Raw genomic sequence first — 15,536 nt, forward strand, 5'->3', positions numbered from 1 at the left:
AAAGACAATGGCGATCATGCGCAGCACAAAAAGAAGCAAAAAGTGACTGAAGACAACCTTGTCTTTGGTTTCTGTTTCAGCCCGTTTAAAAAAAGAGAACAAAAGACTGAGAACTGGTAAGTGTATAAATAACACTGTGTAATACAATGTTGGTTCCTGGGTAGTAAGTGTTATTTCCTAATTGCTTATGCCTCAAAAGTATAGAAAATGGCTATTATTCCCCACAAACTTTGCTTTTGTGACCAGGACAGTGATATTTCAAAATATCACTATTTCCAATGGGAAAATGGGCAAATGTGTGTCTTTTCGTTCACATAAAGCAGAAAAAAACAACATATGAATCCAAATTAACATGTATTTATACTAAAGTAATACAAAAATGACTACAAAAGATTTAGAAGTGAGTAGTTTTTCGAGATTTACGATTATACTGTATTTACACTAAAAAACTACTCGCTTCTAAATCTTTTGTAGTCATTTTTGTATTACTTTAGTATAAATACATGTTAATTTGGATTCATATGTTGTTTTTTTCTGACTTTATGTGAACGAAAAGACACAAATTCACTCGTTTTCCCATTGGAAATAGTGATATTTTGAAATATCACTGTCCTGGTCACAAAAGCAAAGTTTGTGGGGAATAATAGCCATTTTCTATTCTTTTGAGGCATAAGCAATTAGGAAATAACACTTACTACCCAGGAACAAAAAACAAAATAAATTGTTACACAGTGTAATAAGTAACGATTGCAAATGGCATGCATTCAAATCAGCTGCCTGCTCACTCCATTAGTATAGGGACTGATGGGAATATACATGGAAGTGATTAACCTCGTTTCCTGTATCCTCAGATGATTTTAAAGTCGAAGTCCCAGTTGAACCCGTGTCTGCCCGCGTGGGGAGCAGTGTCCTGCTTCCCTGTCGCATCTCCACAGGCGTCAGCGCCGTGGACATGGACGTGAGGTGGATGAGAAACGGGGATGAAATCGTGCATGTCTACGCAACCAGAGCAGACCTGGAGGGCCGGCAGAGCCCACGATTCAAAGGCAGAACTCGCCTGGATAGAGAACCACTGGGATCCGGGAACGTGTCTCTACAGCTGAACGATGTCAGAGTCTCGGACGAAGGAAGCTATCAGTGTTACGTAGTTTCAAAGAGCTGGTTCGCTGACTCCACCATGAAATTAAAGGTCTCAGGTGAGTTTGAATGGATTTACCTCTACAGCGCTGACCACAGGGTTTACATCGGCACTAATATACAGAGTACATTTTTTACTTCAGAAAGTCGAATGAAATCTGCTGAATTGGGATATATAGGTCCCTCTATATAGAATGAACTCACTCAGCTTCATAGAGTCCAATGAAAGCTGCTGAATAATGTTCCCTTGTTAACATATTGAATTGCACCCCCTCTATATAGAATGAACTCCCTCATATTGGCTTCATATATAGAATGATGAAAGCTGCTGAATAACATTCCCTGACAGCTATTCAGCTATGTAATTTAGAGTCATGCTGCGATACTACGAAATGAAAGAATAAATAATACAGTTCAGCACATAGCCTACAGCTATTCAGCTATGTAATTTAGAGTCATGCTGCGAACTGGAAATGAAAGAATAAATACAAATCCCTGCTCCTGCTTTTCTTAGCTCTACTCACTACAGAACATGTTCTGGTCTGGTCACCTCGCTACGAAAAGGATACTGCTGCTCTAGAAAGAGTGCAAAGAAGAGCGACCGGAATTATCCCGGGTTTAAAAGGCACTCACATGCAGACAGGCTAAAATAAATGAATCTGTTCAGTCTTGAATAAACAAGATGACTTGGCGATCTGATTCAAGCATTCAAAATCTTAAAAGGTGTTGACAATGTGGAACCAAAGGACTGAAAAAAGAAACAAGGACCAGGGGTCACAAATGGAGATTAGACAAAGGGGCATTCAGAACAGAAAATAGGAGGCACTTTTTTACACAGAGAATTGTGAGGGTCTGGAATCAACTCCCCAGTAATGTTGTTGAAGCTGACACCCTGGGATCCTTCAAGAAGCTGCTTGATGAGATTCTGGGATCAATAAGCTACTAACAACCAAACGAGCAAGATGGGCCGAATGGCCTCCTCTCGTTTGTAAACTTTCTTATGTTCTTAAATTAGAGGCGCTCTTTGCCTGCGCAACATGGCGTCTCCGCAGCCGGTGACGTCAGGTGAAAAACCCCAATCTCTTCACACGCCAGAAAGTGAAAGTAAAAGCCTCAAGGAAAATGCCTCTCCGTGAAAGCTTTCTTTGCGTTCTTCTTTCTTTTCTTTGCGTTGTTCTTTCTGTAATCTGTTTTTCTGTAATCAGGAAGCATGTCGATGAAGGTGAGTGTTAAGAATAGCTCAATCGATTCAAACGCACGTTGAGTTACACTTTGAATACCTGGAGAGCGTTTCGCTCTGTGAGCGCTGTATCGCTTTTCACACGAAACACACAGGACTGTATTATTCTTCTTCAAATGCTCATATTTGACTGTACTTTGTAAGTGACTCTGCATATAATGCTCATTCACAATGCCATGGACTGACATCGCATGTGTAACACTACCTCTAGTCGATACTTTCCATATATATATATTTCTATAATAGAAGAATCTTCTTAATATAATTCTTCTTTTTCTTATTATTATTATTATTATTATTATTATTATTATTATTATACTCGATAACGACTTTACACGCGTAAAATAGTAGCAGAAAATCCTCATCTCTATATTATGTTCTTTTATTATTTTGAAATTATATATATATATATAGGACTGCCCCTGTCTATTTTCTGCATTTTTGCATATTTTTGACACTGGATGTTATCAGATCTTCAACCAAAATCTAATATTAGATAAAAGGGACCCTGACTGAACAAATAACACAACATTTTCATACTTATTTCATTTCTTTATTAAAGAAAGTTATCCCCCTGCGCGGGTTTCAAAATAATTTACAATACGCCCAATGAAGTACTTTGTCTTTCGTTACACAACCATAGATATATAGATAGATAGATAGACAGATAGATAGTTAAATGTAACCAGCCCTCAAAGTGAAGGGTACCAAAGCTAAATAAGCATTAATTACTTTCAGACCGTTGGCCTAATTCCAATTCAATGCCAGTATATAATAATTTCGATAAAATTGATTAATTTATTTCAGTGTATGTGTTGTAGCTTCAACATTTCCCCAAATATTAGTAACTCAGCTAGCTATTGCTGATGATGATAATAACATGATCCAACCAACATTATACTAATTCGCTCACAATATTCATGTCATCATTAAAAAGTTACACTGTAGATGACACAAACATTAAAATATTAATAAGTGACACATTAGATTTTGTAATGTAATTGCTTGATCTGGAATCAAACTAATTTAGGCTCCTTCTGCAAGCTAGCTACCTTAGTTTGATTACTAAAATGAAACCGTTCGATAGATATAGACAAAATTTTATATATGCATATACCACTCGTCTCTCATATATATATATATATATATATATATATATATATATATATATATATATATAATATATATATATATATATATATATACATATATATATACATACAGTACCAGTCAAAAGTTTGAGTACACCTGCTTGAAACCAGGTGTTTCATGATTATCTATGCTTTTAACTGTATAATTGTCTGTAAACACTTAATATTTCATTATATGATATGTGTTCTTATATAAGCTGATAATCATAAGTGAATTGCATTCAAAAATGTAATTTTTAAATGAAAATGTAAATCTTGTCAATTTCAATGAAATGGTCACCCAAAGCAAGGGGATTTCAGTCTGAAGCCCAAGTCAGTTAAAAGTCTGAAATGTGTATAACACAGTGTTAGAACACTGGCCTAAGTATAAAAGTGTCTTTGTTAGATGTTCTCTGAGTTAACTAGCATGTTACCTAATTAACCTTTTGTCACCAAATATTGTTAACAGGTGAGGGTCCATGATTACTATAAATATATGGAGCACAGCCACAAGTTTGTCATTCCTGAATGTAAGGGAGCAGAAAATGGCAAAATACGCTCAGTTAAACAAAGAAAAAAGTCTGTAATTACTTTAAGAAATGAAGGTCAATCTTTAAGACAAATCGCAAGAACTTTGCAAGTGTCTGTAACTGCTGTGGCCAAGACCATCAAACAATTTGAAGAAACTGGCACTCATGAGGACCGAACAAGGTCAGGCAGGCCAAGCGTGACCTCAGAATCGGAGAACAAGTTCATTCGAGTCGCAAATCTGTGAAACCGACGATTAAGTGCCCCTGAAATACAAGCTCAGCTAAATGCTACTAGAAGTACAGATGTTTCAACATCAACTGTTCAGAGGAGATTGCATGAAGCTGGCCTAACTGGAAGAATTGCTGCAAAGAAACCATTGCTAAGAGTGTAGAATAAGAGGAAGAGACTTGCCTGGGCCAAAAAACACAGAAACTGGACGTTTGAGGAGTGGAAGTCGGTCCTATGGACCAATGAGTCAAAATTTGAAAAATTTGGGTCCAACCGCTGAGTATTTCTAAGACGCATGAGTTCTGCATGTGTGGTTCCCACTGTCAAGCATGGAGGAGGCAGTGTCATGGTCTGGGGTTGCTTTGCTGGTGACAGAGTTGGTGATCTTTATCAAGTCCATGGCAAGCGCAACCAGCATGGCTATCATAGCATACTTCAGAGCCATTCCATCAGGATTACGGCTAGTTGGGCAGTCCTTCATTCTTCAGCAAGATAATGACCCGAAACACACCTCAAAGTTGTGCAAGAACTACCTGGTGAAGAAGGAAAGTGAAGGACAACTGTAATGACCTGGCCTGCCCAGTCTCCAGACCTCAATCCCATAGAACTTGTATGGGACGAACTGGACAGACGAGTCAAAGGAAAGCTACCCACAAGTGCCCTACTTCTCTGAGAATTGCTGCAGAAGAGCTGGGAAGACATGTCGGGTGCTTTCCTGCTGAAACTTGTTAACCGAATGCCTCGTGTTTGTGAGGCTGTTATTAAGGCAAAGGGCGGCTATTCTGAGGAATCCAAGATTTAGAGACAATTTTCAATTTTCTTGAACATTGCTTTGATACTCCTTCTGTTTTGTTTTGTATATTATAACATGTGTTTTCATTTTCAAGTATTTACAGAAACGTATACAACATAAAACACTAGTTTCCAGCAAGTGTACTCAAACTTTTGACTGGTACTATATACACACACCCCTTTCCCTGTCTCTAAACTACAGCTCCCGGCATGCCTCAGCACCCACACTGTCAGCGAAGGATGATGGGAGCTGTAGTTCTGTATACCCCCCTGTTCCCTGTCGCTTATGGTAATAGACTACTCTGTCACTGTACTAATGGAAGGGAATGCCTCTGGTTGAGCGACTCAAATGATTTCCTGTGCTTATTCTTATTTGCAGAAGACTCTGAAATCTCTAAGCAATGGGCTGTCAGTGGAGGCTCCATACTGGCTGCTGTAATGGCCATTGCTGCTCTGTGCTATTCTACAAGGAAGCCAACAAAAGGTAGCGTTAAATACAATTATAGTTCCTTCTAAGAGATTGCAGCTGATATTAATACCACCTACAGCTCTGGTCAGATCTTTGACTTTTTTCCATTGGTTCAAACACACATCTCAGTTGTGATTGAAATACATTTAAAACTGAAATGAGGGATTGCTGTAGCGCTAATGAAATGATTTCTGTGTTACATTCCTAGATTTTGAAAAACTTCAACAGGACCTGAGTAAGAATGTTCATTTTCTTTCTTGAATTGCATGAGTTAGTGAACCAGAACACAAGCTAAACTTTTCATTCTTTTCTGTTTTAGACAGTTTAAAAGGAGAGAATGAGAGACTGAGAAAAGGTAAGTGTAGAAATTATTTCCAGAACAAAAGTTTCCATTTCAATCTCCCCTTATCAGAAACCCTAGTAGTTCTAATTCTAAATGCTCTGCAGTTTGTTCTGAGAATATTAAAGACTTACAAACACACGTCTCTGTTGTGATTGAAATACATTTAAAACTGAAATGAGGGAATGCTGTACCGCTAATGAAATGAAGGCAAAATCATACATTGGACAATGTGTTTAAGCATTGGGACCATTTTCGGTCTGATAAGTATATTAATAATGTAACTAATGCAATGATATCTAGTCATATCAGCCTTCAGGATGAATCTCAACTGTTCCAAACCAGCAAAACTAACCAAGCTGTCTTTGTGTCTTTTAGAGAATGAATATCTTAAGAAGCAAAATGGTAAGATTAATATATTCATCTCATTATCCTTTTTATTTTTAAATGAATTAAACTAAACTAGCGTTTTTTTTCTGATGAACATCAGAAATCTTGAATTTACTTGATTTTTTTCTTATCGTTTCATCAATATCGATATGGTTCATATCGATTATCAGTAGCCAGATTAGTCGACTGTTTGTGTTAAAGGATATAACCATTGAGCAGCGCTGCCCTCTAGTGGATGTGAGAACACCAGGTACCGATCAGAATCCATAAACTAAACGTGTCATTGTTTTCTTTTTCAGAAAATTTTAAAGAGTATTCCAGGGGACTGGAAAATAAAATAAAGGTGTTGCAGGAAGGTAAGTTAATTTATAATCTGGTCAAAGAAAGCTCCCTCACCCCTTATCAGAAAACCATTCATTCTGATAAAGAAGCATAAAAAACTAAAACTAAGAATTGGATGAATATTGAGTTAAAAGCACACAGCTCTGTTATGATTTAACTACACTGAAAATGAATAAAATCATGCACTGGACTAGATTTCAAATGCATATAATCACAAAGCCGTTATCGTTTTGATAAAGTAACACTCGAAACCAATTGAAGGGAGAATTATTAAATAGTTCACATCTCTGTTGTGATTTCGTTACATTTAAAACTGAAATGGGGGAATGCTTCTGCACTTAATGAAATGCTTTCTGTGTTTTTCATTCCTAGACTTGAAAGAACTTCGAAGAAATACCAGTAAGAATATGTTTTCTGTTTTTTGTATCGTGGCTGTCAGTCTTTCTATCTCATATAAGTGAATTGACTGAATTCAACACGTGTAGGGTGTGTCTCTCTATAGAAGAGACGCCATCTCTAAGTGCAGTTTTAAGATTCTGAAATTCAATGTCTTCAAACTGTGTCTTTTTTAAACAGAGACTCCCTACAAACAAAATAATACATTCTTATTAATTACAAAATTGAAGATAGCTCTCGAGAACTACTATGAAATGGACGTGTTTATTAGAATTGTGTTCTCTGTACAGGTAGACCTCATTTGAGATACTGTAATAAGATATATCTTATTTTTCTCATTATGAATAAAAATGTATCTTTCAAAACTGGTTCATTTGTTGTATTGAAAAAAGCAGTTGCAGTTGGTGTCAGGGTTAATTGATTAGTTCAGATGTGCGAATTATTTAACAGGGATCAAACCCTCTGTACTGAGATGTGTGCAGATTAGAAGAGTCCCATTAAGGATGTGTTTGGACACTAATTATAATTTATAGTGACAATTTCCTCTCACCCTTAAATATATTCTCTTCTCTCAAACAGACGCATGTGTCTATGCCCTTGACAAAGGTATAAGATTTAAATCTGCATTAATACACTTACAGTAATCAGAATCCACAGATTCATTCTCTTACACTTGATTCATTCTTCTATTTATTTCAGAATGGATAAAAATGACTGACGCTCATGGTAAGTTTGAATCTAATAAATCATATTTTCATAGTTCTCATTCAACACAATAGGAACTTGGATTTATTTTAAAAAAGTATCTTTAAAAAGTATTTTAAATGTAGCATTCCTTGCTATTTCTAATCTAATATATAGAAGACAAAACTGACATAAAATGTTTCTGTGTTTCCAGTTACAATAGCCTTAAAATCTGTCTAAATACAGTTGTTATGATCAAAGAATGAAAGTGTTGTTGTTCATCATCATGAGAGAGAGAAAGCATCAACAACCAAGTTCCCTGGTGATTCTCAATAACACACTTTTCTCATTTCTTTACCCCAGTCAATGTGACTCCAGACCCCGACACAGCCAGCCCCAGCCTCACAGTCTCTGAAGACGGCTCACTAGTGAGATTCACAGGGGAGAGAGCACAGGAGTGGCCCAGTGTGCTGGGCAGGGAGGGGTTCACCTCAGGGAGGCACTACTGGCAGGTGGAGGTCGGGGTTAAGGGCAACTGGATCTTGGGGGTCTCCACACACCCTCATGAGAAGAGCATACCTGAGAAACCAGAGGAGGGCTACTGGCTTATGAGGCTGGTTAAAGGAAAGACCTGTACAGCTGTGAGCCAATCAGGGGATCAGATCTTACAACTGGAGAAGGGCTGTCAGGTGTGGGGGGTGTGTCTGGATTACGAGGGAGGGAGGCTGTCGTTTTACAATGCAGAGACCAGATTTCACATCTATACTTTAGAAGGCCCATTCCCTGGGCAGGTCTACCCCATTTTCAGCCCAGGTTCACATGATAAAGGACCGTTGATAATCAATGTAAAAGTGAAGAATGTGTAGTCCTGACAAGAAGCCTGCTACTATATATATATATATATATATATATATATATATATATATATATATATATATATATATTTTCAGATATTTAGACTCCTGTTTACTTAATCAGATATCCTGCTTGCATATTCCCAAATGCTCATAATGAAAACATCTATTATGTTTTCCCTTCATTGTAAATAAAACCGTGATTTGGTATAATTTGATTAAAACGCTATTAATAATACATTTAAAATGACATATTAGTTCCAGTGGGGTTACCACTGAATTGAAGCGATCTCTAAGGCTCTGAAACCGCTGACTGATGGTCGTCTCAGAGGATCTCGGTCTGTCCATCTTTCACTAGACTTTACCCAATGTCAAGTCTATATACCACCCCACATTGGAGGGGAAAGGCAAGTGTAAAACGACTTTTAATTGGATAATTTATTACACGTACTGTTATCTTTAGATTCGTTGGTTCTCATTTCATTTTCAGCGATCTGAGTGGTCAAATTAGTACTCGTGGTATTTACATTTGCAACATGTACTAAAGTCGGAACGGGTAGTAAATATTTGAAACGCGTACCAAACAACGCATTATTGAATAGAAACAGAGCGATACAAACGTGCTTTTAGATAAAAACTAACCAGCCGACCCAACCCGCTGGAGCTGTTTAGTGATATTCGTGTGCAGATAAAACAGTACCCGGTGGAAACAAACGGGGTCAATTGGGGCGAACTGAAAGCAGCGTCCTAACTGAGGATGACCCCGTGGTTAGCGCGCAACTCCGGACTAAACCAGCGTGCAAGTTCAACACCAATTGCAACGAACTTGGCGCTGAAGTTAGTCCCCGGCTGCAACGAACCGAAAAATAAATGCTGCTGCCCTCTAGACTCACTCTCTCTCTCTCTCTCTCCCTCTCTCTCTCTCTCTCTCTCTCTCTCTCTCTCCTCTCTCTCCTCTCTCTCCCTCTCTCTCTCATCTCTCTCTCTCTCTGCATCTCCTCTCTCTCTCTCCCTCTCCTCTCTCTCTCTGTCTGCATCTCCTCTCTCTCTCTTCTCTCTCCCTCTCTCTCCTCTCTCTCTCTGCCTCTCCTCTCTCTCTCTCTCTCTCTCTCTCCCTCTCTCTCCTCTCTCTCCCTCTCTCTGCATCTCCTCTCTGTTGTAAATTAGAGCCAGGTGCAGGGTATTTAAGAGAGACAGGCAGTTTGTTCAGGGCTGCTGTGTGTAGGGAGGCAGAAGTTGTGGTCTGCTTCCAAGCAGTCAAGGTAAAGTGCTGTAGGAAACTGTGAGAGTTTGTGTTTGAGTTACAGGTAAACGGCTTGGCTGTCCTGGTTCAGTTAGGTTCCAGACTGTATAGTTAGTGCTCCAGGAAGGAGCTAGGTGTTTGTTTGTTTTAATTTTTGATTTTGTGGTTATTAAAAGTGAGCGTCAGCGCTTCGAAAATTCCATTTCTGTGTCCTGGGTCTACTTTGAAAGGGGCAACGAACGTGAAAAGTGAAGTGAAAAGTGAAAAATCTTTCCAAACTCCTCTCTCTTCCCTCTATAATATATGCATGCATCTCCTTTTCTCCAGTGTTTGGATAGAGGCATCATCGCTCTATGGTACCCTCTAAGTGATAGTGCATGTCTTGTTTCAGGGCTAGGCTGGTTGTATCGGTGGCAGAAGTTTATGTGGTTTCGGGCTTTCTCTTTAGGGCCTAGGCCCCATTATTTGTAACATGCTGTAAATTCTCACTGCTGAACACTGTTAAAGACCACTCTGTGAAAACCTGGAGACATCATCAATACATCTTACTCGATTGAATTATTGACATCAAATATTTGATGATTTTCCAGAATTATCTTGCAATAAACTTTGATAAGAAGAATTATTTTAAAAAACATTCATAGTAATAATAGAATTATTTTGTATTTTATTATTATTATTATTATTATTATTATTATTATTATTATTTTATTAATTATTTTATTAATAGGGGGTATTTTTAATTTAGTATTGTTTTAAACATTTTTTCTAGTGGAATAACCTCATTTTTGTAGGCTGCAACCCATTGAACTCAGCTCAATGACTCAGGAATAGCAAATTCAAGGAAGCACACGTACATGGATTAGGGAGTGATTAACATAGAAAACAGAAAGCACTGATTAGAGGAGAAACCTCAGAATGGAGTGTGGTAACCAGCGGTGTACCACAGGGATCAGTATTAGGTCCTCTGCTATTCCTAATCTACATTAATGATTTAGATTCTGGTATAGTAAGCAAACTTGTTAAATTTGCAGACGACACACAAATAGAAGGAGTGGCAAATACCAATGCAGCAGCAAAGGTCATTCAAAATGATCTAGACAAGATTCAGAACTTTTTATATACAGTAAATACAGTATAATCGTAAATCTCGAAAAACTACTCACTTCTAAATCTTTTGTAGTCATTTTTGTATTACTTTAGTATAAATACATGTTAATTTGGATTCATATGTTGTTTTTTTTCTGCTTTATGTGAACGAAAAGACACACATTTGCCCGTTTTCCTATTGGAAATAGTGATATTTTGAAATGTCACTGTCCTGGTCACAAAAGCAAAGTCTGTGGGGAATAATAGCCATTTTCTATACTTTTGAGGCATAAGCAATTAGGAAATAACACTTACTACCCAGGAACCAAAAAAATAAAAAAATTTGTTACACGGTGTAATCATACCCGCTCATCCTTTACAGAGTCGCTGTGAGCTGGAGCCTAACCTGGCAGACACAGGGCGCAGAGATCAGTAATAGAAACACACACACACACACACACACACACACACACACACACACACACACACATACACACGCACACACAGTTTAGCCTTGTGTGTTATTTTATATTGCATGACAAACAGAAAGTAAGACTGTTTTGTGCATCTAAAGCACATTCTCAAATAATTAAAATAAATAATAGTTTAAAATCTGACGCATAAAAACAGTGGAGTTTACGATCTCTCTCCTACAATGAATGCAAACCGTTATTCTAAAGAACAAACCAGCAGGTAGAAATCTATCCAATGAATACATGACATGCAGGTCACATTAGCAGAGACCTGGGAAGGCACTGGGCAGATTCAGCTTCTAAAACTGAAGCACACTGATGAGAAATGTTGATCCGGGGGTTTGATACAGCAAACCTCAAACTAGGTCTCCTGGAACCAGGTTTCAAGCCGCTGTTCATGGAAGTGGCTTCGTGTTCCGTCAGCAGGAGACAATGATGCTCTTTTTAACAATAACACTTTTCAATCAAGCAATGCGAACAGGACCATTGAGACTGCCCTGTTCACAATGACACACACATAGAATTATAATACCTTATAAAACATCTTATAAAAACACATTGTAAATACAGTGCCACCGGCTTAGCTGAACAGCAACATTACATCAATGCAAACGCTTGTTAGGATTGTGTTTTTGGAAAGGGTCCCACACAAGACAGTTCCCCTCTGGAATAGGTCCGACCAGCTCCTGGAAAGATCTGCAGGGGCTTCTCTGAAGCAACCAAACACAAGCTTTTATACCTGGGACAAAAAAACCAGACATTTCGTTCTGGAAAAGTTCGCTTTCAAATCATTAGTCCAAATGTGCCAGTGACTGAGTTAATGCCGTGTTGAATAAACTGCTGTATCTCATTACAGGATTGTTATGATATCGTGCAAATACAACGAGATACAGATTATAGTTCAACTGTCTAGGAAACAGTGAGTTTTAAAAATTCTCTTCAACACTGATCACGTTCCCTAATTAAAAGTGACTATTTAGTTTTGGGAGGTTGTGTTAAACTGGGTAAACGGAGCAGTGCTGGGGAGCGGTCTGCCTTCACTGGGCTTCTCGATCACTCGCTGCAGCTCAGAGTCAAACGGGCTGGTCCTGCTCACATACTGAGGGAGCTGATGGGCTAGCTTTGTCCCTGTTGTCAAGGTAACTGTGAACTATCCGGTCCGTTTCCACTCGTCTCCAGGTCACACCTGTCTTCTCATCCCAGCCTCCACCTGTGTGGTTGAAGGTGCAGCTCAGGATAGAGTCCTGCCCCTCAGTACACTTCACTGAGCTCAGGACTGTCACAAACTCACTGCCGCTGACCCTGCCAGCAGCCAGTATGAGGATTGCCAATACCCTGGTAACAGCAGCAGCAGCAGGGCCAGTGAAGCACACTCTCCTCCTTAACTGGATCCTGGACTCGGTCCTTCTCTTCAAATAGAGCCTGAACAGGAGAAGAGCAAACAGTTCAGAAACACAGAGAGAGAGAGAGAGAGAGAGAGAGAGAGAGAGAGAGAGAGAGAGAGAGAGAGACACACACAGACGTCACGGCCAGGGACCCTATATATTTTTTAGTGTTTTGATTTATTTATTTGTTTATTTTTTTAGTTTAATTTACCTGCTTTTAAAGCGGTCGGGCCAGGGTGGTGCATAGGGCTACGAGATACCTCTTTTTTCTCTAGGCTTTTTTCCGGAGAAAAAACGACTAGAGACCTGCGCTTGACGTCTTTTTGATGATGTGGGACAGGGTCCAGACATCGGACTGGAAAGGGAAAATTGTAATGTCGGACCTGGTCCGTCACAGGACCGCAAAGGGTTAATCTTGACTAATTAAGTCAAGGATAACCTTCCAGGCTCACTGGAGACCCCTGCTGTACAGAATTGAAATGTTCCAAAACACCACATAGGACAATAAATAAATAAGGAACCCTATCTCACTTACTGAGTCAAGACTCTTAATGTGTTCATAATGCAGTCTGGTTAAAGACTATTTTTTTATTATTAATATCCTGGCAATTGTTTACACTTTTTCAGTGGACGCTCCCCCTGAACCTGGCGTTTTTTGGCTGTATTTGACTCTCTTCCTATAAAAATTCACAGTACACAGTACTACAGTAGCATCTAGCAAACGGTGTCTTTTTTTTCAGAACACGCAGAGGAACATTATAAAGCACTCAGGAACCGTACAAACTTTTCACTTTTTTTTCAACACTGTATTTTTTTTTTTTTTTTTTTGGGGGGGGGGGGGGGGGGGGGGGGGGGGTTTGTTTTGGGGGGGGGGGGGGGGGTGTTTTGTGTTTATAAAACACAATACATAAGACGATTCTATGCTTGCAGATTTTGCGCAATAAGACACTGCTCCCCAGGAATGTATTAAATTAATTATTACATAAAACGCGTTTTAATATTGATGAGATCCAGCCCTCTGAAATGGTCTTTATAATATACAGCACTAGACCCTGATATTGATGAGACACAGCCCTCTGAAATGTCTTTATAATATACAGCACTAGACCCTGATATTGATGAGATCCAGCCCTCTGAAATGTCTTTATAATATACAGCACTAGACCCTGATATTGATGAGATCCAGCCCTCTGAAATGTCTTTATAATATACAGCACTAGACCCTGATATTGATGAGTCCAGCCCTCTGAAATGTCTTTATAATATACAGCACTAGACCCTGATATTGATGAGATCCAGCCCTCTGAAATGTCTTTATAATATACAGCACTAGACCCTGATATTGATGAGATCCAGCCCTCTGAAATGTCTTTATAATATACAGCACTAGACCCTGATATTGATGAGATCCAGCCCTCTGAAATGTCTTTATAATATACAGCACTAGACCCTGATATTGATGAGATCCAGCCCTCTGAAATGTCTTTATAATATACAGCACTAGACCCTGATATTGATGAGACACAGCCCTCTGAAATGTCTTTATAATATACAGCACTAGACCCTGATATTGATGAGATCCAGCCCTCTGAAATGTCTTTATAATATACAGCACTAGACCCTGATATTGATGAGACACAGCCCTCTGAAATGTCTTTATAATATACAGCACTAGACCCTGACACAGCCCTCTGAAATGTCTTTATAATATACAGCACTAGACCCTGATATTGATGAGATCCAGCCCTCTGAAATGTCTTTATAATATACAGCACTAGACCCTGATATTGATGAGATCCAGCCCTCTGAAATGTCTTTATAATATACAGCACTAGACCCTGATATTGATGAGACACAGCCCTCTGAAATGTCTTTATAATATACAGCACTAGACCCTGATATTGATGAGATCCAGCCCTCTGAAATGTCTTTATAATATACAGCACTAGACCCTGATATTGATGAGATCCAGCCCTCTGAAATGTCTTTATAATATACAGCACTAGACCCTGATATTGATGAGACACAGCCCTCTGAAATGTCTTTATAATATACAGCACTAGACCCTGATATTGATGAGATCCAGCCCTCTGAAATGTCTTTATAATATACAGCACTAGACCCTGATATTGATGAGATCCAGCCCTCTGAAATGTCTTTATAATATACAGCACTAGACCCTGATATTGATGAGATCCAGCCCTCTGAAATGTCTTTATAATATACAGCACTAGACCCTGATATTGATGAGACACAGCCCTCTGAAATGTCTTTATAATATACAGCACTAGACCCTGATATTGATGAGATACAGCCCTCTGAAATGTCTTTATAATATACAGCACTAGACCCTGATATTGATGAGATCCAGCCCTCTGAAATGTCTTTATAATATACAGCACTAGACCCTGATATTGATGCGATCCAGCCCTCTGAAATGTCTTTATAATATACAGCACTAGACCCTGATATTGATGAGATCCAGCCCTCTGAAATGTCTTTATAATATACAGCACTAGACCCTGATATTGATGAGATCCAGCCCTCTGAAATGTCTTTATAATATACAGCACTAGACCCTGATATTGATGAGATCCAGCCCTCTGAAATGTCTTTATAATATACAGCACTAGACCCTGATATTGATGAGACACAGCCCTCTGAAATGTCTTTATAATATACAGCACTAGACCCTGATATTGATGCGATCCAGCCCTCTGAAATGTCTTTATAATATACAGCACTAGACCCTGATATTGATGCGATCCAGCCCTCTGAAATGTCTTTATAATATACAGCACTAGACCCTGATA

At 38.7% G+C, this 15,536-nt stretch overlaps 1 protein-coding gene across 3 annotated transcripts in view; it reads left to right on the top strand.

Annotated features, from left to right (window-relative positions):
• Nucleotides 1-8,773, top strand: part of LOC121306755 (erythroid membrane-associated protein-like) — an 8,963-nt gene extending 190 nt beyond the window's left edge. The window contains exons 1-11 of one of the 3 annotated variants that reach the window (XM_041238662.1): nt 1-116; nt 852-1,196; nt 5,438-5,542; nt 5,736-5,762; nt 5,847-5,882; nt 6,246-6,272; nt 6,557-6,613; nt 6,972-6,998; nt 7,575-7,601; nt 7,695-7,721; nt 8,043-8,773. The exon at nt 1-116 is cut by the window's left edge and continues 190 nt beyond it. In XM_041238662.1, coding sequence (XP_041094596.1) covers nt 953-1,196; nt 5,438-5,542; nt 5,736-5,762; nt 5,847-5,882; nt 6,246-6,272; nt 6,557-6,613; nt 6,972-6,998; nt 7,575-7,601; nt 7,695-7,721; nt 8,043-8,545 — 1,080 coding nt within the window. In that variant the 5' untranslated portion in view covers nt 1-116; nt 852-952 and the 3' untranslated portion in view covers nt 8,546-8,773. Of the gene's footprint in view, nt 117-851; nt 1,197-2,094; nt 2,360-5,260; nt 5,348-5,437; nt 5,543-5,735; nt 5,763-5,846; nt 5,883-6,245; nt 6,273-6,556; nt 6,614-6,971; nt 6,999-7,574; nt 7,602-7,694; nt 7,722-8,042 lie in introns of those variants that run through there. The other 2 variants (XM_041238663.1, XM_041238664.1) reach the window with 2 other exon arrangements.
• Nucleotides 8,774-15,536: the final 6,763 nt, after the last annotated feature.

The sequence above is a fragment of the Polyodon spathula genome, chromosome 50 (genome assembly GCF_017654505.1).
Source record: "Polyodon spathula isolate WHYD16114869_AA chromosome 50, ASM1765450v1, whole genome shotgun sequence".
In the NCBI taxonomy this organism is placed as follows: Eukaryota; Metazoa; Chordata; class Actinopteri; order Acipenseriformes; family Polyodontidae; genus Polyodon; species Polyodon spathula.